The following is a 23,813-nucleotide window of genomic DNA, read 5'->3' on the forward strand; positions in this document are numbered from 1 at the left end:
GCTTTTGGGGGTGTGGGTCGGAGAGGGGAAGGTGTCTGACATTTATAAGGTAATGCAGGAGGTGGAGGAGTCGTCAGTGGAGGAGCTGAAGGCTAAATGGGAGGGGGAACTAGGGGAGCAGATAGAGGATGGGACTTGGGCGGATGCCTTGGAAAGGGTTAACTCTTCCTCTTCATGTGCGAGGCTTATTCTCATTCAATTTAAGGTGCTGCATCAGGCCCATATGTCTGTGACTCGGATGAGTAGGTTCTTTGGGGGTGAGGACAGGTGCACCAGGTGTTCGGGGTGTCCAGCGAATCATGCCCATATGTTCTGGGCATGCCCGCCACTGGAAGAATTCTGGAAGGGGGTGGCGAGGATGGTGTCGAGGGTGGTTGGATCCAGGGTCAAACCAGGTTGGGGACTCGCGATTTTTGGAGTTGCGGCGGAGCTGGGAGTGCAGGAGGTGAAAGAGGCCGGTGTTTTGGCCTTTGCGTCCCTAGTAGCCCGGCAGAGGATCTTACTGCAGTGGAAGGATGCGAGGCCCCCAAGTGTGGAGACCTGGATCAGTGACATGGTGGGATTTATAAAATTGGAGAGGGTTAAATTTGCCCTGAGAGGATCAGTACACGGGTTCTATAAACGGTGGCAGCCTTTTCTGGACTTTCTGATTCAAATATAGGTATCTTGGTCAATAGCAGCAGCAACCGGGGGGGGGGGGGGGGGGGGGTGTTCTTTATTTTTTCTATGGTTATTTAATATTGTGTTAATTTAATTTGTTGTTAATATGTTTTGTTGTTCATTGAGGTTGGGCGAATGTTTATGACTGTTATTGTTAGTATTTTATTGCTGTTCGTTGTTGTTATATAAATACAAACTTTTCCAATAAAAAATTTTTTTTGTTTAAATATTGAGGTTACTACAGTATTAAACACTATAACCTAGTCATTACGTATCTGGGGGCTACTCATCTAGCTTGCAATTGATATGACTGGCTGCTACCCTTTTAAAACCATTACTCAGGCACTCCCGGTGGGAATGTCCACCAAAGATAATTGTTTGAAGTTATTCTAGACTAGTAGTTTGGGAAGAGGCCAGGTTGCTAACAGGTCAGAAAAATCAATCAGGCAATGTCCACCCCTCTTGCTTGAAGTCTTGTTGACAAAAATAAGATTGCCTCAACTGTCACTTCATTCAAGCTGAAACTCGCAAAAGCATGAGTTTGTGTAATTTAGTTTCATTGGTTCAACCAAGTACATAAGTAATGAGGTACATAACTTTACACAATACTTACTATACCTTCATACTACATGATTTCCCTGTGCTGTAGTGAATTGGTTGTTAATTTACAATTTCTAGTCATTCAAAATCTTTACCTGTAAATTATGCTTGTATTCCACAAGAACACAAGAGATAGGAGCAGAATTATACCATTCCTGTCCGGCAAGTCCACTCTGCCGTTGTTTGCAAGCTTGGGCTTCAACTCCACTTTGCCCCTGCACTCCATAACCCTTGATTTCCTGTGATGAAACATTGTCTATCCTACCCTTAAATAGAGTCAACAATAGAGCATCCCCAATCCCTTAAGCGGAGGCTGTGCCCTCATGTCGCATCACAAAGGAGCTGAACAGGTAGTTATTTCAAGAATCCTGGTTGATAAAAAAGAATCATAAAGTTGGTAGCCTCAAGTCAGAACTGCCAGACATGTTCTTCTGTATCAGTATTCCTTAAAGGGCGAAGAGCAACATTCACTGTTAAATTAATTTAGCATCTCTATTTTAACAGGCAGTCATATTTTACGAACCAAAAACTAAATATACAAAGCCCAAAAAGACAACAATAATGTAATATCAAAATATATTTTATTCTGGACCTCTTTCAGATCTGATGCAAATTATGGTTGTCAGATCAATACGATGCAAAGGGAAGCTGCAACAGAAGATGTGCCTTGGTGGTGGTACTTGTAAGGTGAGGTGGTGGAAGGAGGGTTTGGGGAGAGGGGAAAAGGGAAAATCATTAATGTAATGTAGAACCTAAATACATTATCAGGTGATATTTACATGGTCCAGGACAGTATGGTACATCAAAAATCAGTCTTTTGAACAGGTACAAATAAAAACAGAACAATAAAGAGTTCAAAGAGTAGAAAAAAACTTTCATGGCCTGGTTTACAGGTTCACAATTTTTAAAATCTTAATTTGTGAGAACTGTAGAAATGATGCAGACATGTAAATCCAGTGCTAGAGTTGTAACGCTAGCCCCTGAAATCATCCTTTTATGCTCGTCATTCTTGAGCACTGAATGCACCTAATGCTGTCTTCACCAACCCAAATACTTCACTTGCTTCAACTATCTAGTTTCATTTGCAGCCCTTTCTAAACCAGCACTTGCAATGGAACAAATGAGCAATAGTTTTATCAGCATATTCAATAAATCAATATTGACTTAAGCATGGGGAGCAGCTTTTGATTCATATTATTGGAAATTGTTATGCGTTTTCTGTGTAATAATGCTTGGCTTTAGTTAGTTCAAACAATGTTGTATGTAATTTTCTATTATGATGATTTTGTTGTTTTGAGTCTCCCAAAGTTCTAACAGATTGTTTTAGATTGTTAAAAGTATGGATGCCCTTCGAACAATTGATGAGAATAGTCGCACGTTTGAAAAGAAAGTGTTGCCACCCATACACTATCCAACTGCTGTAAACAGCATTCAGATAAATCTCCCATCTTCAGGTGAGAGGTTCTACTGCTAACCCATTTTTGGATTGTCACATTTAAGTGCAGTGTAGGGAACTGCCATCCTTTTTTCCATTTTCCAATCTAAAATATGAAATTATATAATTGAGTTAGGCCATCAAAATTGCTCTTACACCTCCACTCTCAATTGTGTCAAAAAAAACAGCAAATAGAAAGCTACTTGTATCTTGTTTTCACTTTTTAAAAAAATTCTTATGACTTATTTACCACTGTATTGTGAGCTCTCAAACGTGCCATCGATGTATACTTTTTAAAAGATTTAAATGAAAGGTTTTAACCTCTCAATAAAAACTGGGTAGGGCTCAAACATACAAACATTACTACTTTAGGTCGACATACAGTAGATGCTTTATGCATCATTTTAAATAGGAGGGGAATACAAAGGTATTTAAATTTAACTTGGACTTCCCAACAAACTTGCAAAGGGCAACGCTTGAATGATAAAACCAGTCTCATTTGTCACCTTAATATGAAGCAACTTAACAAGAGGCTGGTAAATAACATAACCAATGGGTTTTCTCTTACAAATGTGATAAAGCTGCCTAATAATTTATCTACATTTGACAAATAGCCCATAATAAACATCTAGGAGTCATTCTGAACTTGTTGGTCAACTTCAGTGATGCAGACACTATGGAATATCTGCATATATAGCAGCTATTAGATTAAGCCATGTTACCTATGATCAGTTCTAAATGTGATTAACAACAGACTTTACTCCAAGGACAAATAATCCAACAATTGTGCAGCAATTCTTCTTACTCGTACTTCTATTTAAACAAAAAAAGAAACTGACCTAGCATTTTTAATGAGTTGGCAAACAGATCAAGTTTGAAGTGGTGGTATAAAGCCTTTGCAACATTTCATTGATCTGTTGTTGCATGGGATATGGGAAATAGAAGAATACCTTTGTTAGACTAACATTTTACGATGAATTAAACCCAAGGATTTGAAACCTCAAACGTCATTTCTTCATGTGAAAAAGTAATCAAGTGTCTTGTAGCATTAAAGATTTGTTTAACCACTTCATCATCTGAAGAAGGGTCCCCTGAGGTTTAAAAGCTCAGATATGCTATACTTTATAGAATATACTTTTATTCTAAAAAAAGCTATTGCAATTATACTCCCTGTACTTTACTGAACAATACAGTAAGTGCAAGTACTTTAGAGGGCTGAGCCAAGATGAACCCATGTGTAATACATGAGCATCAAGGAAAGAAAATTAAAGCAAAGTCCACCCTTACCTTAGCATTAACATATGCCTGCATGATTTCTGCCCAATGGCAGAGGGAGGGGGAGGGAGGTTTATCTCATTGCACTGGATAGGTTTTTTAAAACATTGCTTGCGAGACATCAGTCCTTAATACTGGAATCTTGCTGTGAAATTTATGCCTGTAGTTCTACCAAAGAATAAGTAGAGTAACAGCAATAATCCTCTGTCCAGAAAATGATCTTTCAAAATTCTATAAGCTGCTCTATCAATAGTGCACAATCCAACCATATGCAAACTATGGCCTTAAAGCAATGGGATGCATCCCTGCATCGATTCTCTTTCTTTGTGCCCATTTGTTGAATTCTCGTAAATCGGCAGAATCATGTCCCCATTAAGAAACTACTACATTTTAGCCACATCACCTGTAAACCACAGCTTGTTACCTATGACTGATGTAGAATGAAACTAATTTTATGTCAAATTTTGGAGCAGTTTTATGTTTTCCCACATATTAGTTTGTGAGCCACAAAATGTACCAAAAACATACCAAATACACTGTTATTCTGCTTATAGTATCCATAAAAAAGTTTTTTTCTAGTTGTGTGTTAAGTGTCAGTAGGAAAAAAAACAAGATAAACAAGATACAGTCACTCTCCTACATCATGCAACTGTAAACTAAAGTGATAAAACAATGTTTAAAACAAGGGAACAAACTATTTGCTGCTGATTGAAAGAAGCTGATATGTCTGCACACAGATCTGCTGAACTGCTGACAAGATAACTCATTCTACATAGACTCTGGACCAAAAAAATAAAAGATATTTTTGTCCTCTGATATTAGCTTTCCATTTTGGTACACATACGGTCTCATGTCAAGTCTTTTTTCAAGTTGTTTTAAACCTTCCAGAAAGGCTGCCTTTTCTTTGTGGGTGGAGCTTCCAGCATTAAGCAGTCAGGGTGCTCTTCACATCAGGGCTCAGTTGTCCTGGGTTTCGCATTCTACTTGTTTTGGCTGTAGTGGACTGGCCATGGTTCAAGTGAGACTGTAGCAGTGCATGGGGCAGGGACAGTCGTTTTGGCTATGTACACATTCATTGTCGGTCCATGGCTTCCAGCTAGCAGCGCTATTTCCGCAGGTCTAACACACAAACCTTTAAGAGAAAATGTATAATGTAAATTCACTTTGCAGTTTTCTTAGGTCACTACACACTCTCTATTAAGCACATAAGCCCCTATAAATGACACCAGCATTCGTGGAAACACCCACCAAATACTTTTAAATATATTTACACAAATATGAATTTATAAATCTAAATCACTTAAGTGAAACTTATTTCACTATTAGATAAGAACTCATCGAAGCAGTAGTCCAACACACAGGACCAGAGCTGAAATCCAGCCTAGATTGATAAATCCCAAGTTTCCCTCTGCCAACTGCAGCAGTCTGACCTGAACTGGGGTTGTCCAGGTGGGCTGGATCCAAAGCACGAGAACCCAACACAGAAAGGTAAAATGTCTGGCTGTTAATTGGAAATGATCATGGAGAGGTAAAGTACATTGTTAGGGAACTTTAATTGGCACTTGGCCATAAGTACTTGAGTTTGGCATTTGGCAGCGAAGTTTAGGAAGGAACTTCAGTTAGTGGGATCTCAGGGTTGATGAGGCCATAAAGGACTTCAAACACAAGGATAAGATAATAAATACGAGGTGCTGGGGAACTGAGTACCAATGCAGGTCAGTAAGGATAGGCATTATATTTTGAATGTGCTGAAGTTAAGAGGATAGAACATTGGAGGCTGGTTAGGAGAGTTGGAGTAATCAAGCCTGGAGGGGACAACAGCATGAATAAGACTTTCAGTGGCAGAAAGGCTGAAACAGGAGCAGAGGAAGGTGAAGATGGAGTTGAAAGTAGGTGAGGATTATGCGAAAGAGGATTTGAAGTTAGAATCTTAGCTTGGTGTTGAACAGGACTAGGAAGGTCCGTTTGGTTCACCTTGCAACACTGGTCGGGGAGAAGGGTGGAAATGCTGGGAAGTCATTTATGGTGAAGGCCAAGATTTTTTTTCCATTTAGGTGCAAGATATTGGGCTGGATTCTCCAGCCCTTCCTGCCAGTGGAATCTTCTGGTCCCGTAGGATGGGCAACCTATGCAAAACGGCATATATAACACAAGCTGAAGTCCAAGGACGAGAGGCTATGATGGGACGGTCCATTTATAAATACAGTGGAGTCAACTGGGAGTAACCATCAACCAATGGCCAAGTTTAGAATCAGCAGTTAAGGGTGATAAATCAAAGAGCCAATGGTAGTGGGTAACAGCTAGGCCACTGGATTGAGGAAATCATAAAACAGCAAAATTTGACTAAGAACCAGTAGAGATTGGTCATGAGATCCAGTGGAGATGCACTGTGGCTTCACTTGTCAAAAGTATTTATCACAAATCCAGTAGACCAGCAAAGAAATGCAGATCAATGGGTGTGACAAGCAGGCTCAAGGGACAGCTAAGATTGTGAAGCTATTAAGTTGATGTAACTAAGGGATCAGATCCAAGTAACATCTGTAGTGTGGCTAAGAGCATACATGATCTAAAAGCCTGACGAACCAGTCCAATTTAGAGTGATGTCTGAAGAAAGGGTGCAGCAATGTAGTCACCAGCCGTGGGAGGCAAGCTGAGAGTAATAGGGTAGATATAATTTAGTAGCAGGAAAATATTTCAGGCAGGGTGAAAGCCAGCAGGAACCGTTCAGCGCCAGCTCAGCAGTGAAGTTTTAATCTTGTATTGTGTCTAACTTCATGGAAAAACTGATAATTACTTCAATGGTAGGTAAGTTCATTGCATAGGATTTTCACCTTACCAGCAAATAAAACCTGGCCAAACGAGACTTAGATACTCCATTGCACAGTTTCCAATCCTCTACTGGTTAAACAGTCACTTGGTTAAATAATGGGCACGGGTATTAATCCAATTCTGGCCTTCAGAGAACTGTAGTAAATCAGACACAGCAACAAAGTTGCATGCTTGGTCCAACGATAAAGCCAATTCTGGACTTTTAAGAAACTGGCTTAAAGATCATGGAGTTAGAATATAAAGATTTAAGGACTTTTCCTTCCATTTGTAATGATTTAAGTATCTAACCTTTAGGTTTTGATTTCCCAGTGAGAAATTAAATCTATAGCTGATCAGCCATTGGGAATTTCAACATTTTGTTGATCATCTACTTAAACCACATTTGAGCCAAGTTATTCAACTGATTAAAGTGGCATTCTAAACCACACCAGAAAAGGGGTTGGTGATTTAATCTCGAATGGAGCTTGTGTTTCCCAAAAGCAGCACTGAAAGTGAAATGTAACATTTGCAGCAAAATTCATGTTGAACTAATACTGTGACAAACAGTTTAAATACAAATCAGTAAATTAGCTCCAGCTCAGCAGGCCATCCTACCTGCCTATTTGTTTTCTCAGTAGAAAACATGCTGCATATTTCTCTGAACGCTTTTTAATTTTTTTTAAAGCCTAGAACAGTAGAAGACTTTAAAATAAAGGTGTCAATTTTAGCACCACCCTTGCTGGAGGATTGGAAGGGAACAAAGTAGTGAATTCTATTCATCATGAGCTTTAATGCTTTTTCCTGCTATCATTGCATTAATATTTGCATATATATATGGTGGCTTTATCAGTGACAATACATATCAAGACATTTCACAGAGGGATGGGGGAACATCAATGGCAAGTCAATTGATGTTAAGAGGTGCATAGTTTGATAGAGGAGATTATTTTTATGAAGGGCCTTAAAAGATGAAACATTTAAGAAGGGAATTAAGACAGTGAAGCTGTAAGTTGGTGTAACTAAGGGAGCGGATCCAAGTAACAATGTGGGGCCTAGATGGCTAAAGTTGCAGCTGTCAATGATGGGGTAAAGGGATGGGTCTGATGCCATTAAGGAACTTAAAACTAAAGAGCCATAAATTTACAGCAGGATCCAGGGTAGTCACCGAGGACGGTGGTGATGGGCAAGCAGATTTTGGTTCAGGAAAGCATAATCAAAGAGTTTGGTGCACACTGGAGTTTACATAGGGTTGAGGATGGAAGTAGAGTTTTTTTTTAAACTAGCTCAGGCAAAGAAACCATTTACACTGCCAGCTAGAATGGGAAACATAATAGAAACTGAGATGTTCACCAGTTCAATACGGCTAAGGTCGAGAGATATTGAGATTGGTCTCTTTGAACAGGTAAATTGAATGGGGCCATGAGGATACTGGGAGCGAAACTGAACAGAGTGCAGATTCAGGTCCAGGAAAGGATGTAGTGTGGGCACAGGTTTGGCTTAGAAAGTAGAAGAGATATCTGAAGCCATCAGTTCAAACTCCCTGATAGGCTTTTGAATTCTTCATTTGGTGATGAAGCAGGCAGGCAGAGGGGGTTTCAGGGAAGGTTGGTAATGGAGATGTGCTCTCCAGGATGCTTCTAGCAGATGTAGTTGGTTTTGACAGTGCTGGGGGTGGCTCAGTTAGGTTGGATGATAAGTAGCTAAACCAGCTCTATGACAAATGCATCCTTTGGACTTGGAGGAGTGAAAACAGGGGTCCATACCATGCAGAGGGACAAAGATGGGAGAGAAAATAGGATTTGCTGGGAACAAGGACTGATGCAGAAAATTCAACTACAGAAATATTGTGGTGACTGGATGATCAAAGACATAAAAGTTGGGAGTTTGTTCAGTTGTAAATGAGTTGAGGCAAGATAGATTATGAAGGATGAGAGCCATTGAATTCAGAGGACAAAGAGCACTGAGATCGAGAGGCTGATGGACGACAAGAAAAATATCTTGAATCGAAAAATCAGACTGATGCTTGGAACATGGTAAACAATTAGACAATTAAAGGGGAGCTTCAGGAGTGAAACCAGACAATGCATTCAAAGGAGAAGGTGGCAGGGACACAAACAAGGTGCGATTTGGTCTGTAAGGGCCATACCACCCACCATGGCAGTAGGTGGTGGCAATTAGGAAAACTATGGCAAGGTGCATAGTTTCACCACCTGTCGTCAAGTTTCAGAAAACTATGATACGGTACATAATATGACCATTCATAGTCAAATTTCAGTGAGTCGAGATGTTAGTGTACAAATTATGCATTGCATGGATTTTGTCTATAAGTGTATGGAAGTTTTGCAAAGAATCTCTAGTAGGGTTTTCGTGCCATGATGGGTAACCTCGGCTATTGAGTGGGCCGCATGAGCGGCCCTCCTTCATCTCCGTGTGTCGCAAGATTGAAATCGGGCACGTTCACTAACTATGACCCTTGAATAAGATTGAATACATTTAATACACATATTTCATAACAAGTTTTAGAAAATGCTTTTTTATATATTATTAGAACTATCGTCAACTTCAAATGGTAAAAACAAAATAAATATTTATACTTGATTGGAAAGAGGGAGCACATGGCTCCCAGGCAATGTTGCGTGCAATCAGCATGCACCTTACTTCACATGCCTTTGTTTTACATGCATATCACATTCTTTGGACACTCGGGGCAATTTTAGCATGGCCAATCCACCTAACCTGATGGTTCAATGGCTAAAAAAACCTATGGTGCGTGAGGTCCTCTAATCCTTTCTTGATGCAAATTCCATTGCTTGAATTCTTGTACGTTAAAATAAAATGGAACGCAGAAATGTATCTTCAATATCCCAGCATTAAACAAGTGGAGAATATGTTCCAGATTCAATGTTCCACATAGTTTCATCCCAACATACATGGCTTGCAAATTATTCGAAGCTTTTTTCAAACACAACACAACAAACCCAATTTTAGCCAAATATATATCTAACTTGAAACCCTTAACAATAAGCAAATCAACAAAACTCTGAAAGATTTTCTGTCATTTAATATTGGCTGATAACTTTACCAATGTAACAGTAAAAGAAAAATTCTCCTGAACTCATAGAATAAATGTAAGATTGGGAAGAAAGAAAACTTTATCTGTGATTCTCAGGCTAGTTTTTAATTCAAATAACATCAATATGAAATTCAAGAATAGTCAGTAGGTGGAGACACTGTACTAAAAAAAAATTCTCTAGTTGTAGACTGCACAATTTATGCAGACTGAGATACCACAGAAGTCTGACTCTATGTAGTTAAATTTAGTATGTATCAATTTCTAGTATCGACTCAATTCTGATTATGTTTTTTGTACAGTATATACCCATTGTACAGTACAGTATATACTCGTTGATCTACAATCTACATTACAGATGAAGACCAAATACAGCTTTTAACTGAGAGCAGAACAGAGGTCACTGTCGGAGGCGAAAGGGTAGACCATTTAGGACCGAGATGAGGAGGTATTTCTTCACCCAGTGCATGGTGAGCCTGTGAAACTTATTGCCACAGAAAGTAGTTGAGGCCAAAACATTGTATGGGGTGAAAGGGATCAAAGGATATTGGGGAGAAGAGAGCAGGAATAGGCTATTGAGTTGGGTGAGCAGCCATGATCATAATGAATGGCAGTGCAGACTGGAAGGACCAAATGGTCTACACCTGCTCCTATTTTCTATGTTTCTATGTAGAGAGAAGAGAGCAATTGGACCAGGATGTACAGATATAAGATGGTCCCCTCTTACAGTCACACATTCTGTCCTTATTTTTGAGTAAATATTCTGACTACACAGACAATGATTTTAGTACAGATGAGGAGCTGAGGTAGTAACTTCACTGGCAGGAGGATATAATTACAGCGTGATGTGCTTACATTGGCAATTACCGTTATAATTTGAAAATAGGACTTTATACTGTAAAACGTTGACAGCAAGATGTTTACTATATTTCAAACAAATCCATGGATCATTTGTTTAAAACCTCATTTCTAATTTGTGTTATTAAAAATTGTGAGAAAAAATAATTCTACTTCTGATTTTGAAACACTAGGATTGTTTAGAAATTAGTCTAAATTAGTTTTATAATTAACCCTAAATTCTGCTAACATACAAATGCATGTAATTTGTGGTACTTACTGAACCATCTGATGCACTTGCACCCACTTTATCCCCAGCTGCATTCCAGCACACTTCAAAGATTCCTCCTGTTCCCCTGTAGCTATGGACAAGAGCACCTGTCTGTAAACAAACCATTTTACTTCAATTATCAGAGATAAGACAGAATATTAAAATTTGAATACAATGTAGTGACCGTCAAGGCAGTAATGGTGCACTGTGTGTTTATAAAGAGCAATCCAACTATGCACTTGCACAAACAGATTGGGATGGAAAATAGCTACAGACACCATTTTTTCTGTTATGAAAAATAACAGGGCAGTCATACACATAGAAGAACTGCGTTTGTATATTATAAACAGCTTTCAATGTGATTCACTGGTATAAACAAACAGTAAGATTGAGAAAAGGGGAATTTAACATGACTTCAACAGAAAAAAAGCACTTACTTGAGTGTTCCAGATGTGAACACACTTGTCAAAGGAGCCGCTAGCCAGGTACCTGCCATCTGGGCTGAACGCTACGCTGTACACAGGTTCCTGGTGTTTGGTCAAAGTGTGGATGCAGATACCTCGGTCCACATCCCATAATCGTACAGTAGAATCAAATGATGCACTGCAGAAAATAATTCCAAAGACTATCAGCGTAGTTCAAAACCCCCAGCACCCATAACACATTTTATCAGACGTCTGAAAATACTTTCAATGTAAGGTAACGCTCTCCATCCAATTAAAAAAGGTAGTCATTAACAAATAGCTCCATAGATTGATGGATACTCTTTTTTTGTGTGAATCCTGATCAATAGCAATCACATCAAGCTGTAAACCTCCAAACCATACAGGGAGTATGTAGTTATTATAACCTTGAATCATTCCAGGTTTTCGACAATTTACCACGTTTACCAATTCTCAAGACATTAGCAGCAATTCCCACCAATGGCTATATTGTAATCAGAGCTTACTGAACAGAACTCTGTTCTCGATTGCCAGGCCACATAGTAGAAACTCAAATTATGAATGGTTATTTAACCTATTAATTTTATGGTCTGCAATCTACTAAATAAAAAATTCAAAAGCACAGACATAAATATATCTCCAGCTCTATTTTGAAACCTATGTAATCCACCTCCACCACTCTACCAGGCAGCACATTCCAAATCCCAACAACTCTCTGAGTAAAGAAGTTTCTCGTCATCTCACTCCTCGCTCTCTTGCTGACCATTTGAAAATTGTAACCTCAAGTCACTCACATTCCAACTAATGGAAACAGAATATCCATCTTTACCCTGTCAAAATTGTTTAGATTTTGAACACCTCAATAAGATAGCCTCAATCTTTTCTGCTCTAAGGAGAACAAGCCCAATCTCGCCAATCTTTCGTTATTCCTGGTATCATTCTAGTAAATCTCCTCTGCACTCTTTCTCCAGGACTTTAACATCCTTCCTTAAATAAGGTGCCCAGAACTGAACACAATACTCCAAATGTGGTCTGACCAATGATTTGTAGAGGCGTAGCATCACTTCCTTGCTTTTATACGCTATGCCTCTATAAATCCAAGGACGCTATAAGTCTTCTGTACAACTTTTTCAACTAACCTGTCCACCTTTGGAGAATTATGCACTTGAAACCCGAGGTCCCTCTGCTCCTGTACTCCCCTCAAAGTTATAACGTTGGTCTAAATTGTCTCCCCATCTTTCTTCTACCAAATAAATGTATACCTCACATTTTGCTGCATTGAAGCTCATCTGCCAGCTGTCTGCCCATTTGGCCAACGTCAATGTCCCTCTGAAGTCGCTCAGCGTCATCATCACAATTCACTATTCCCCCTAGCTTAGTATCATCCGCAAATTTAGAGATTTGCCCTCAACACCCACTTCTAAATCATTTATATAGGTCAGAAAAAGCAAGGGTCCCAACACTGAGCCCTGGGGAACACAGTTTCAACTAGTCTCCAGTCTGAGAAATGCCCATCTATACCTACCCTCTGTTTCCTACATCTTAGCCAACTTCTAATCCATGTTGCCAAGGACCCATCAATCCCTGGGACTAATCCTGTGTTCAGAGGGATCTGGAAAATGCTGCAAATGGCTCCCTTACCTCTCTCAGCAATCGAGGATGCATCCCATCCGGGCCTAGCGACTTTTCTACCTGGAGTGCTGTCAGCCTTTTTAGCAACTTTTCTTTATCTATCACTATAGGGATGGGGGAGGGGCTCCCATGGTGGCCTGGCCCGGAATCGGGGCCTACCAATCTGCGGCCGGGCCTGTGCCGTCGGGGCACTCTTTCCTTCCACGCCGGCCTCTGTAGGGCTCCACCATGGCCGGCACGAAGAAGAACCCCCCTGCGCATGCGCAGGAAACACGCCGGGCAGTCTGCACATGCACGGAACCACGCTGGCAGTCCTGCGCATGCGTCAACTCGCGCCGGCCCTTCGTCAGCAGTTGGCACAGCGCCAACCCCTCCGGCACCGGCCTAGCCCCCGGAAGGATTCCCGCACCTTCCGGTCGGACTGACGCCAGTTTTTCACACCGCTCTTGGAGTCGGCGCGGGCCGTCCCGCCAATTACGGGAGAATCCCGCCCCACATACCTATTTTTTCTTCCTTATTTATCATCAATATCCTTAGTCATCCAGGGTACTCTAGCTTTGGATACCCCATCTTTGTTTGCATGGGTACGTCATAGAGTCATAGCTGTTTACAACATGGAAACAGGCCCTTCGGCCCAACTTGTCCATGCCGCCCAGTTTCTATCACAAAGCTAGTGTCCCACTTGCCCCCATTTGGCCCATATCCCTCTATACCCACCCTGCCCATGTAACTGTTTAACTGCTTTTTAAAGGAAAAAAATTGTACCTGTCTCTACCACTGCCCTTGGAAGCCTGTTCCAGATGTTTACCACTCTGTGTGCAGGAGAACTTTCTGGAGCAGGAGAACTTTCTGGAACAGTAGAACTTTGTGGAACAGTACATTCCAGTCCTACCAGGGAGTGTGCTGGATTTGAGAAAATGTACCCTCTGGTCTCTTTTGTATCTCTCCCCGTAAACCTATACCCTCTAGCTCTAGACTCCTCTACCTTTGGGAAAACATGTTGACTATCTACCTTATCTATGCTCCTCATTATTTTATAGACGTCTATAAGATCACCCCTAAGCCTCCTACGCTCCAGGGAAAAGTTCCAGTCTATCCAGCCTCTCCTTATAACTTAGACCATCACATCCTGGTAGCATCCTCTTACATCTCTTCTGCACTGTTTCTAGTTTAACAATATCCTTCCTATAATAGGGTGACCAGAATTGAACACAGTCTTCCACGTGTGGTTGTACCTAGCTTGCACCCTATTAATCTCTCCTTTGAAAGTCTCCAATTTTTCATCCACAGTTTTCTCCACCAAAGCCGTTTCCAATCGACCTGCTCCAGTTCAACTTTTAGACCCCTAAAATTTGCCCTTTTCCAGACTAGAATCTTAATCTGTGACTGATTTTTATCCTTTTCCAACTTAATATTGAATCGTATTACGTTATGATCGCTACTTCCCAATGGCTCCACGACCCGGACGTTCTCCACCTGCGCTGCTTCATTTCCTACGACCAAATCCAGCACAGCTTGCTCCCTGGTAGGACTGGAATGTACTGTTCCAGAAAGTTCTCCTGCACACACTGCAGGAATTTCTCCCCTTTTGCACTCTACTCGTTTCCCAATCAACTCAAAAACAGCTTCCCCGCTGTTACCAGACTCCTGAACGACCCTCTTATGGACTGACCTCATTAACTCTTGTATGTTTCATCCGATGCCGGTGCTTATGTAGTTACATTTTGTACGTTCTGTTGCCTATTATATATTTTCTTTTATTTCCTTGTATTCCTTTTATTTTCATGTACTTAATGGTCTGTTGAGATGCTCGCAGAAAAATACTTTTCACTGCACCTCGGTGCACATGACAATAAACAAATCCACTCCATCCAACCCAATCCAATCCAATCCAATCTACCTTAGGGTAACTGAAATCCCCAACAATCACAACCCATACATACGCTGCAGGTTTCCATAATCTGCCTACAAATGCTCTCTTCCACTTTCTCCCCACTATAGTAAATATCAAACAAGGTCACCGCTCCCTTCCCTGTTTCTCACCTCCAACCATGTAGATTTAAATTCAGGAACTGCATCATGTTCAAGAGCTATGATACTATCTTTGACCAAGACTCCTACATCTCCTGCCTTTTGACCCACCCTGTTCCTCCTAAAAACCTGATAACCCGAGATGTTAAGTATCCAGTCCTGAGCCCCGATTGGGATTGAAGAAATAGTAATAGTAGAGGGGCTAGACGTCATGCAGTCGGGTTGGATGGCTACTCAGTGGAATTTTACAAAAGGTTCTCCGAGATGCTGGGCCCACTACTGTGAGGACATTTAATAAGGCGAGGGAGCAGGGGGATCACTGATCCTGAAGTGGGAGGACCCTGAGTTATGTGGGTCATCCAGGCCAATCTCCCTATCGAATGTTGATGCTAAACTGTTGGCTAAAATCTTGACCTCAAGAATAGAAGATAGTGTCCCAGAGGTGATGGGGAGGACCACACAGGGTGTGTTAAGGGCAGACAGCTAACGGCCAACGTTAGGAGGCTCTTAAACGTGATCATGATGCCCCCAGAGGGGAGGGAGGTGGAAGTAGTGGTTGCGAAGGATGCAGAAAAGGCCTTCGCCCGGGTGGAATTGAACCATTTGTGGGAGGTGTTGGGTGGTTCGGGTTTGGGCGTGGCTTTATTGATTGAGTCTGGTTGTTGTACCAGGCATCTGTGGCGGTTGACGGACTATTTTAAATTTCACCGGGGGACTAGGCAGGGATGCCCCCTCTCCCCACTGCTGTTCGCTTTGGCCATAGAGCCACTGGCGATGGCGCAATGAGATTCAAGAGACTGGAAGAGGTTGGGTGAGAGAGAGAGAGAGAGAGAGAGAGAGAGAGAGAGAGAGGGGGGGGGGGGGGGGGGGGGGGGGGGGTAGAACTCAGAGTCTCGCAATACGCCGACAACCTGCTCCTGTATATTTCTGACCCGTTAGGGGGGAATGGGAGAGATTATGAGGATTTTAGGGGAATTTGGCCAGTTTTTGGGGTATAAATTGAAATTGGGGAAAAGCAAGATGTTTGTGATTCAGGCAAGGCGGCAGGAGAGAAGATTGGGAGAGCTGCCGTTCAGAGTGGTGGGGAGGAAGCTTTCGTTTGGGAATCCAGGTGGCACGGGACAGGGGGCTGTTACATAAACTAAATTTGACCCGGCTAGTAGAACAGATGAAGGAGGACTTTCAAAGTTGGGACATGGTCACGCTATCACTGGCACGGAGAGTACAGACCGTGAAAATGACGATCCTCCTTTGGTTTCTGTTTGTTTTTCAGTGCCTCCCTATCTTTATCCCAAGGGCCTTTTTTAAACGAGTAAACAATGAGTTTGGGTTTTGTGTGGGCGGGTAAAACCCCGTGATTGAAGAAAGTGTTGCTGGAGCGTGGCCGAGGGGAGGGTGGGTTGGCGCTGCCGAACTTTAGCAACTATTACTGAGCGGCAAATATCGCCACGATTAGGAAGTGGGTGGGTGGTTGGGGGGTAGTGTCGGTATGGGAGCGAGTATAGGCGGCACAATGCAAGGACACAAGTCCTTGGGGGCATTGGTTACGGCACCTCAGCTGTTCTCGTCAGCCTGGTACTCCACAGGCCCGGTGGTACTGGCGGCCCTGAGAGTCTGGGGCAGTGGAGGAAGCATACAAGAGTGGAGGGAGCATCGGTCTGGGCTCCAATTAGTAACAATCATCGGTTTGTACCGAGAAGGCTGAATGGGGGGTTTCGTAGATGGCAGAGAGCAGGGATTGAGAAGATGGGGGATCTATTTATAGAAGGGAGCTTCCCCTGTTTGAAGGATTTAGAGGAGAAATTTGAACTGCTAGCAGGAAATGGATTCAGATATCTGCAGGTATGGGATTTGTTGCGACGGAATGTTTCGACCTTTCCACTCCTACCGCCACGGGGGATACAGGACAGGGTAGTTATCGGAACGGGGTGGGAGAGGGGAAGGTTTTGTATATTTATAAATACCTCATGGAGTCGGAGGAAACACAAACAGAGGAGCTAAAGCGCAAGTGGGAAGCTGAACGGGGGGGTGGGGGGGGGGGGGGGGTAGAGATAGAGGCAGGTCTATGGGCGGATGCGTTAAGCAGAATCAACACGTTTTCATCATGTGCCAGGCTCAGCACAATTCCATTTAAGGTCACCGGGCACACATGATGGTGACCCAGATGAGCATGTTGTTTTGGGATGGAGGACAGGTGTGCGAGACGTGCGGGTGGGCCAGCAAACCATGTTCATATGTTTTGGGCATGTCCGAAGCTTAGGGGATTTTGGCAGGGTTTTACAAACGTCATGTCCACGTTGTTAAAAACAAGGGTGGTGCCGAGTCCAGAGGTGGCGATTTTCTGAGTGTCGGAAGATCAGAGAGTCCAGGGGGTGAGAGAGGCTGACGTCCAGCCTTTGTCTACTTGGTAGCTCGGAGACGGATATTGTTAGCGTGGAGGGACTCAAAGCCCCCAAATTCAGAGATCTGGCTTAGTGACATAGCTTGGTTTCTCAGACTTGAGAAAATAAAGTTCGCCCTAAGAGGTTCAATGCTAGGATTCGTCCGGAGGTGGAAGCCGTTTGTCAACTTCTTTGGAGAAAACTGTCAGCGGGGGGGAGGGGGGGGAAGAAGAGAGAGAGAGAAAGAGACAAGAGAGACAGACAGAAGATTATTGTTTAGAGGAGGTGGGACTTGTGACGGAGGGAGGCGGTCTTTGCACTATGTTTATATTTCTATGGGTACTGTTTACTGTTATTATTATAAAATTATAAATGCCTTAATAAAATGTTTCGCAAAAAGAAAGTATCCAGTCTTGTTCTGGTTTGAGCCATGTTTCTGTCAATGCTACTATGTCATATAGAGCAATTTCTGCTTCCAATTCCCCAGTTTTGTTCACCACACTCCGTGCATTTACATACATACAATTTAACCCTGCCCATATCTCTTTCTTGCCCTTTGGGAGGTGTCCATTTTTTTGTCACCATCAACACTCAAGCTTTCTCTCACTTCCTTTTCGGAATAGGTAGACAGTCAGACTTTTTCCCCGGGTGGAACAAACCATTACAAGGGGACATAAGGTGAATGGTGGAAGATATAGGGGGGATGTCAGAGGTAGGTTCTTTACCCAGAGAGTAGTGGGGGATGAAATGCACTGCCTGTGGAAGTAGTTGAGTCGGAAACATTAGGGACCTTCAAGCGGTTACTGAATAGGTACATGGATTACGGTAGAATGATGGGTGTAGATTATTTTGTTCTTAATCTAGGACAAAAGTTTGGCACAACATCGTGGGAACATTTTTCTATGTTCCATGTTCTATTCCCCATCTTCTCTCTTTTGCCCTCACTCGTTCTTCTAAAACTAGGCCCATTAATCAGCCCAGCCCCATGCCGTACAAGTTTAAATCCAATATGATTTACTTTCTCCGCCAGGAGATTGGTTCCATTTCGGCTAAGATGAAGCCCATCTCTTCTGAATAGCTTTTCCTTTCCCAAAACTGATCGCAATGACTCCAAAATCTAAATCCCTCCGTTCAACACCACCCCTCAAGAGACACATTTGCCTCCCTGATCTGCCTTTGCCTAAATGGTGAAGATCGTGGCTCAGGTAGTATTTCTGAGATTACTATCCTGGACCTCCTACATTTCAGCCTTTTTCTTTCTCTTTTTAAATAAATTTAGAGCACCCAATTTTCTTCCCCCCCCCAATTAAGGGGCAATTTAGCGTGGCCAATCCACCTAACCAGCACATCTTTGGGTTGTGGGGATGAAAGCCACACAGACACAGGGAGAATGTGTAAACTCCACACGGACAGTGACCGAGGGCCGGGATTCGAACCCGGGTCCTCAGCGCCGTAGTCCCAGTGCTAACCACCTTGCCACGGTGCTGCCCCCCACCTACGTTTCAACCTACTCCCTAACTCCTGAAACTGGTCCTGAAAGACCTCGAAATTGTCCCTCCCCATGTTGGTGGTTCCCACATGAGCGATAAACTCTGGTTGTTCGCCCTCCCTTTCTAGATGTTTGGCCAGCCGACCCGTTATGTCCTAAACCCTTGCACCCGGGAGGCAAGAGACCATACGGGACTCAAGATCTTGGCTACAAACTAAATTACTGAGTCACCTACTACTACCACCATTCTAATCTGCCTACCAGCCTCCCTCTCTTTTTCTCAAGAGTAGTCTCAGACATCACGGTACTATGGTTTTCCCTTGAGTCATCTACGCCTGATTCAGTTGCGTTGCTAACTGCATAGCCATCTAAAGTTTCATACTTGTTAGACAGTCCCAAGGTGTCCTGGGTTTCCTGGACCTGCTGTCTTTTCCCCTTTCGACGAATGTCACCAACTCCCCTGCCACCAGTAAACTCATCCTTGCCTGCCTATCATGATTTGGAGTGACCACCTTCTGATACAACTGTTCTAGAAACATCTCTCCCTCTTCTATAGTGCACAGTGAAGAGAGTCGCTGATCAAAATCAGCCACGTGTTGTTCAAGGACTGCTGTCCTCTGGCACTTCTTGCAGATATAACTGTCCTGGATACCTTGTGGATCCAAAACCTCCAACATCTTGCATGGCACACATATCACAAGCTTTCCAAGTGGTCCAGTTGAGTTTCTAGTCAATGGTAACCTCCAGGATATTGATAGTGGGGGTTCAGCAATGGTTATACAATTGAATGTTAATGAAAAATGGATAGATCCTCTCATGTTGGAGATAGTGGTTGCCTAGCACGAGTGTTACTTGCTATTTATCAACTCCAGCCTGACTGTTATTCAGGTCTTGCTGCATATGGGCATGGACTGCTTCAGTGTCTGAAGAGTTGCGAATGGTGCTGAACATAGTCAGCAGACATCTACACTTTTGACCTTATGATAGAGGGACGGTCACAGATGAGGCAGCTGAAGGTGTGTAGGCCTGGGACCTTCATAATAATCAACTTAATTTCAATAAAAAATTAGAAACTTTCCCAAATGTAGTCTGGGACCTGGTATGCGCATTCTTATTCTGTACATTCGTCACAACCTCCCTGCAGCTTCTGAGTGTTTGCCTCTCACCACCATACAGCAACTTTACGAAAGTAATACAACACATGACAGATACAAATTAAAAATATTGAACACAAGAACATAAGAAGTAGGAGCACGGGTAGATCCTGTGGCCCGTTAAAAGGGTCTGCTCTGCTATTCAATACAATCATGATTATGATCTTCAACTTCACTTTCCCACCTGCTCCCATATCCCTTGATCCCCTGAGACACCAAAAATCAGCCTATCTCAGCCTTAAATATATTCAACGATGGAGCATCCACAACACTCTTGGGTAGAAGTTAAAAGGATTCAGAACCGATTGAGTTTAAAAAAAAACTCCAACTCAGTCCTAAATAATTAACCCTTTATCCTGAAACTGTGCCCCCACCGTTCTAGATTCCCCTCCCAGCTGAAACAGCCTCTCAGTATCTACCCTGTGGAGTGTCATCAAAATGGTGTTTCACTACTGTTACTGAAAGATACAGAACAAGTGAATTCATATTTGTAACCACTCGGAACCTACTTAACAAAAATTGCTCCGTGTTCGTCCGTCTCAATACCCTTTTATCGCAGTTATACAGCTTGTCATTTTTTTCCATATCCCACTGATAGGCAGCATTTTTCTTAAAGATGCAACTACTTTAGTTGTTGTACTCTGCTACGTCCTCAGAAACCTACATTCTTCTCTATCTTCTTGGTTTATAAAACATATCCTTCTTCCCCAATTTGTAGTTTCTGAAACAGTAATTGGTAGTTGGGGAGGAAGAGAAAAATTTCTATTGTGAGACTTCAGTAGCTCGGCTGTAAACAAGTGGCCACTGCCATCATCTCGTTCTGCCTGGCTGGCTGCCCACAGCGGTGCCAAAGCGCTTCCTGAACATCCCCTGTAACCCTAATGAAAAGCGAAATCTTGTCAAAATGAACTGTAAAGTGGAGAACTTTGTACTATTGTGTTTAATCGTATAAAATGCAAAAATAAATCTTCCCTCCAACTCATACCTTGGAGCTGTCAACAGATTTTCTTTCTAATTTATCATGTATATTCAGAGAACTGTAATTCCACAGGAACGGTATGAAAACGACAAATTCGGTAATCCAAGAATTAACTTGAGCAATCTGACTGGTGGGTTTTGTGGTATTTCCTGGTTAGTAAAGACTGAACCTGAAAAAAGGACTCTTGGATTTAATTGTTAGGCTTTCTGATAGTTCCGAATGTCCCATTTTATGATTTGTGCACATTTGGTTAATATTTTAGTAGAAATTTAAATGATTAATGTAAGCAAACCAATGTTTTTTCCTGTTGAGATACAATGCATTTTCAGATGGAATACCATTGAAAGAAGTGGCATAAATTCAGAGACTTAGGACTTCTAATTTTGTAGATAATATTCTTTCATACCTTGCTAACATAAGATTGGCATTTGGATTGTTAGTACCAGGTCCTGTTGGACTCCACTTGATGGTATAGATTTCTTTGTTGTGCGCTTGTAAATCATGAACACATGCATCTTGTTTCATGCTCCAGATCTATATTTAAAAAAAATTGCATGAAAACATACAGACGGAAATATTCATCTACAAAATTATCTGTAACACTAAGCTCAACACTGCTGCTTAATAAATACATTAATGGGTAACATTTTAAAGGGAAGATATGCAATTTCTTCAATATACATGTATCTAAATTAAAGAAAAAGCTTTTCCGCTCAACGTCCATCCACTATATAGCTCATGTATAATTTTTTCACTGAATTTCATAAAGGTCTATATATATTCCTGCAATTTGCTGTAAAAACCTTTTTTCTTAGAAGGTGCCGCACAACATTGATTTATATTGTTGTCTTCAAGTAAAAGAAAATATCAGAGTGCACAACCTGGAAATATGTGCATTAATCAGAAGAAAGATGGAAACTCAGATGAGGAACAACTAAAGGTAAAATCTACAAGAAAGTTTTAAGAAGATATTTGATGATAGAGAGGGAAGTAGCAAGGCAAAGTGGTTCTGGAGAAAGTTATCGGCACTGAAAGATTTCCTTCTAATGGCAGATCATAGAAAGCTGGACTTTGGAGTTAGTAAAGCAGAGATAACCTGCAGGGCGATATGACTGGTAAAGATTGTTCAGATAGTGTTGAACAAGATTGTGAAAAGATTTAAAGTGTGTGAGGAAAATCAGTGGTGTTTACAAGAACATGGATAATGAACAGACAAAGAGCACAGGCTAGAATTCTGTATCATTAAGCCTATTAAAGACTGAGCAGAGGGCAGTCAGAAGACAATTTAAGGACGAAGGCACAGGCATAGCACTGAAGAGGTAAGGATATTGGCAGGCTCTACTACAAAGGTGGAAGGAAATGGTCTTGCCAAAATGCACATACTGAGAAAGCATCTTAGCTTGGGATCCAACAGGACCTCCTGATTTAGCTTCAGGGAACAGTCTGAATTCTGAGCAAGGAAGAAAAAGTACTGAAGGTAGTTGAACATCCATTTTGTCGATGTTGAATTGAAGGAAATTCTGGATCATTCAGAGCCCTTACGTTAGACACATGATAGCAATACCTTGGATTCTTCAGCGGAAGTTGGCATTATCAGTATACAGATGAAAGGTTAGTCTGTGGTTATTAATAATCTAACTGATGGACGGCGTGAACAATAAATATAGGAGAAACCAAGTGGACAACTGTGGACATCCTAGAGATTCCCTTCTTAACAGCACTGTGGGTGTACTTAAATCACAAGGAGTACTGATTCAAGAAGGCAGCTCACCACCATTTTGTCAGAGGCAATTGGGTACGGGCAATAAATACTAGGCTTACCTGCAATGCCCACATCCCTTTAATGAATAATAAAAGGTAATTACATGGGGAGAGGAAGAAAAACTGTAGCAATTGTTAATCATTTGAGATAGATAGATTGACCAGAAGCACAAAGTACAGTGCTGTGGAAGCAAACAGCAGTTAATCTAGCTTCAGTCTTTCATGTTCTAAGCTGGTGAACTGTATTCGCAAGACAAGATTTCCAATGATGCTTGGAGATACCATAACTTATATAATCCACATAACACATTGAAGGTTATGACTGAAATTAACACAGGCAAGAAAATGGCTCAATCTCTGAAACATGTCACTGACAATACTATGCCTTAAAAGGGGAGGTGTACAATAATTATGAAAGGCCTAGATAGAGGTGGATAGGTAGGACCTAATTCCCATAGCGGAGAAGTCAATTATTTAAAAAAAACACAAATTTAAAAAACACAAATTGAAAGTAATAGGGAGTAGAGTTAGTGGAGATTTATGGAGAATTTATTTTTACAAGATGGTGTTAGAAGTCAAACTCACTGAAAGGAATGTGGAGGCAGAAACCCTTATCCTATTTAACAAGTACTTGAAATGCTGTAACCTAGAAAGTCATGGGCCAACAGTTGGAAATTGGGATGGACTAGATAGCTCTTTTTTCTGATACGGACATGATGAGCTGAATGGTCTCACTCTGCCATAGATTTCTGTAATTCTATTCAAGCAACTCTCACAGATAAAGTCAATGCTTGGGGTGACATCTTGTACACAGAAGTTGAAAAACATATTATTTGCAAGAGCAATTAAGCATTGTAACAAATTTGAGATTTGCCCTTTCTCATCGGATTTAATTGGTTTACATTTTTTCCAGTCAGCTCTCCCCAATCACCAAGATCAAAACTTTAAAACATCCACCATCATTTTGTCGCCCCAACTTGGTTTCGA

General features: G+C 41.7%; 1 protein-coding gene across 3 annotated transcripts in view; it reads right to left on the bottom strand.

Moving 5' to 3' along the window:
• Positions 1-1,824: 1,824 nt before the first annotated feature.
• The window catches only part of tbl1xr1a (tbl1x receptor 1a), a 227,220-nt gene continuing 205,231 nt past the window's right edge, over positions 1,825-23,813 (bottom strand). For all 3 annotated transcript variants that reach the window (XM_038816622.1, XM_038816621.1, XM_038816623.1), the window contains 4 exons: positions 21,472-21,599; positions 11,394-11,559; positions 10,966-11,067; positions 1,825-5,102 (listed from right to left, as the gene is read on the bottom strand). In XM_038816622.1, coding sequence (XP_038672550.1) covers positions 5,076-5,102; positions 10,966-11,067; positions 11,394-11,559; positions 21,472-21,599 — 423 coding nt within the window. In that variant the 3' untranslated portion in view covers positions 1,825-5,075. The remainder of the gene's footprint in view (positions 5,103-10,965; positions 11,068-11,393; positions 11,560-21,471; positions 21,600-23,813) is intronic.

The sequence above is a fragment of the Scyliorhinus canicula genome, chromosome 13, assembly GCF_902713615.1.
Source record: "Scyliorhinus canicula chromosome 13, sScyCan1.1, whole genome shotgun sequence".
Taxonomy (NCBI): domain Eukaryota; kingdom Metazoa; phylum Chordata; class Chondrichthyes; order Carcharhiniformes; family Scyliorhinidae; genus Scyliorhinus; species Scyliorhinus canicula.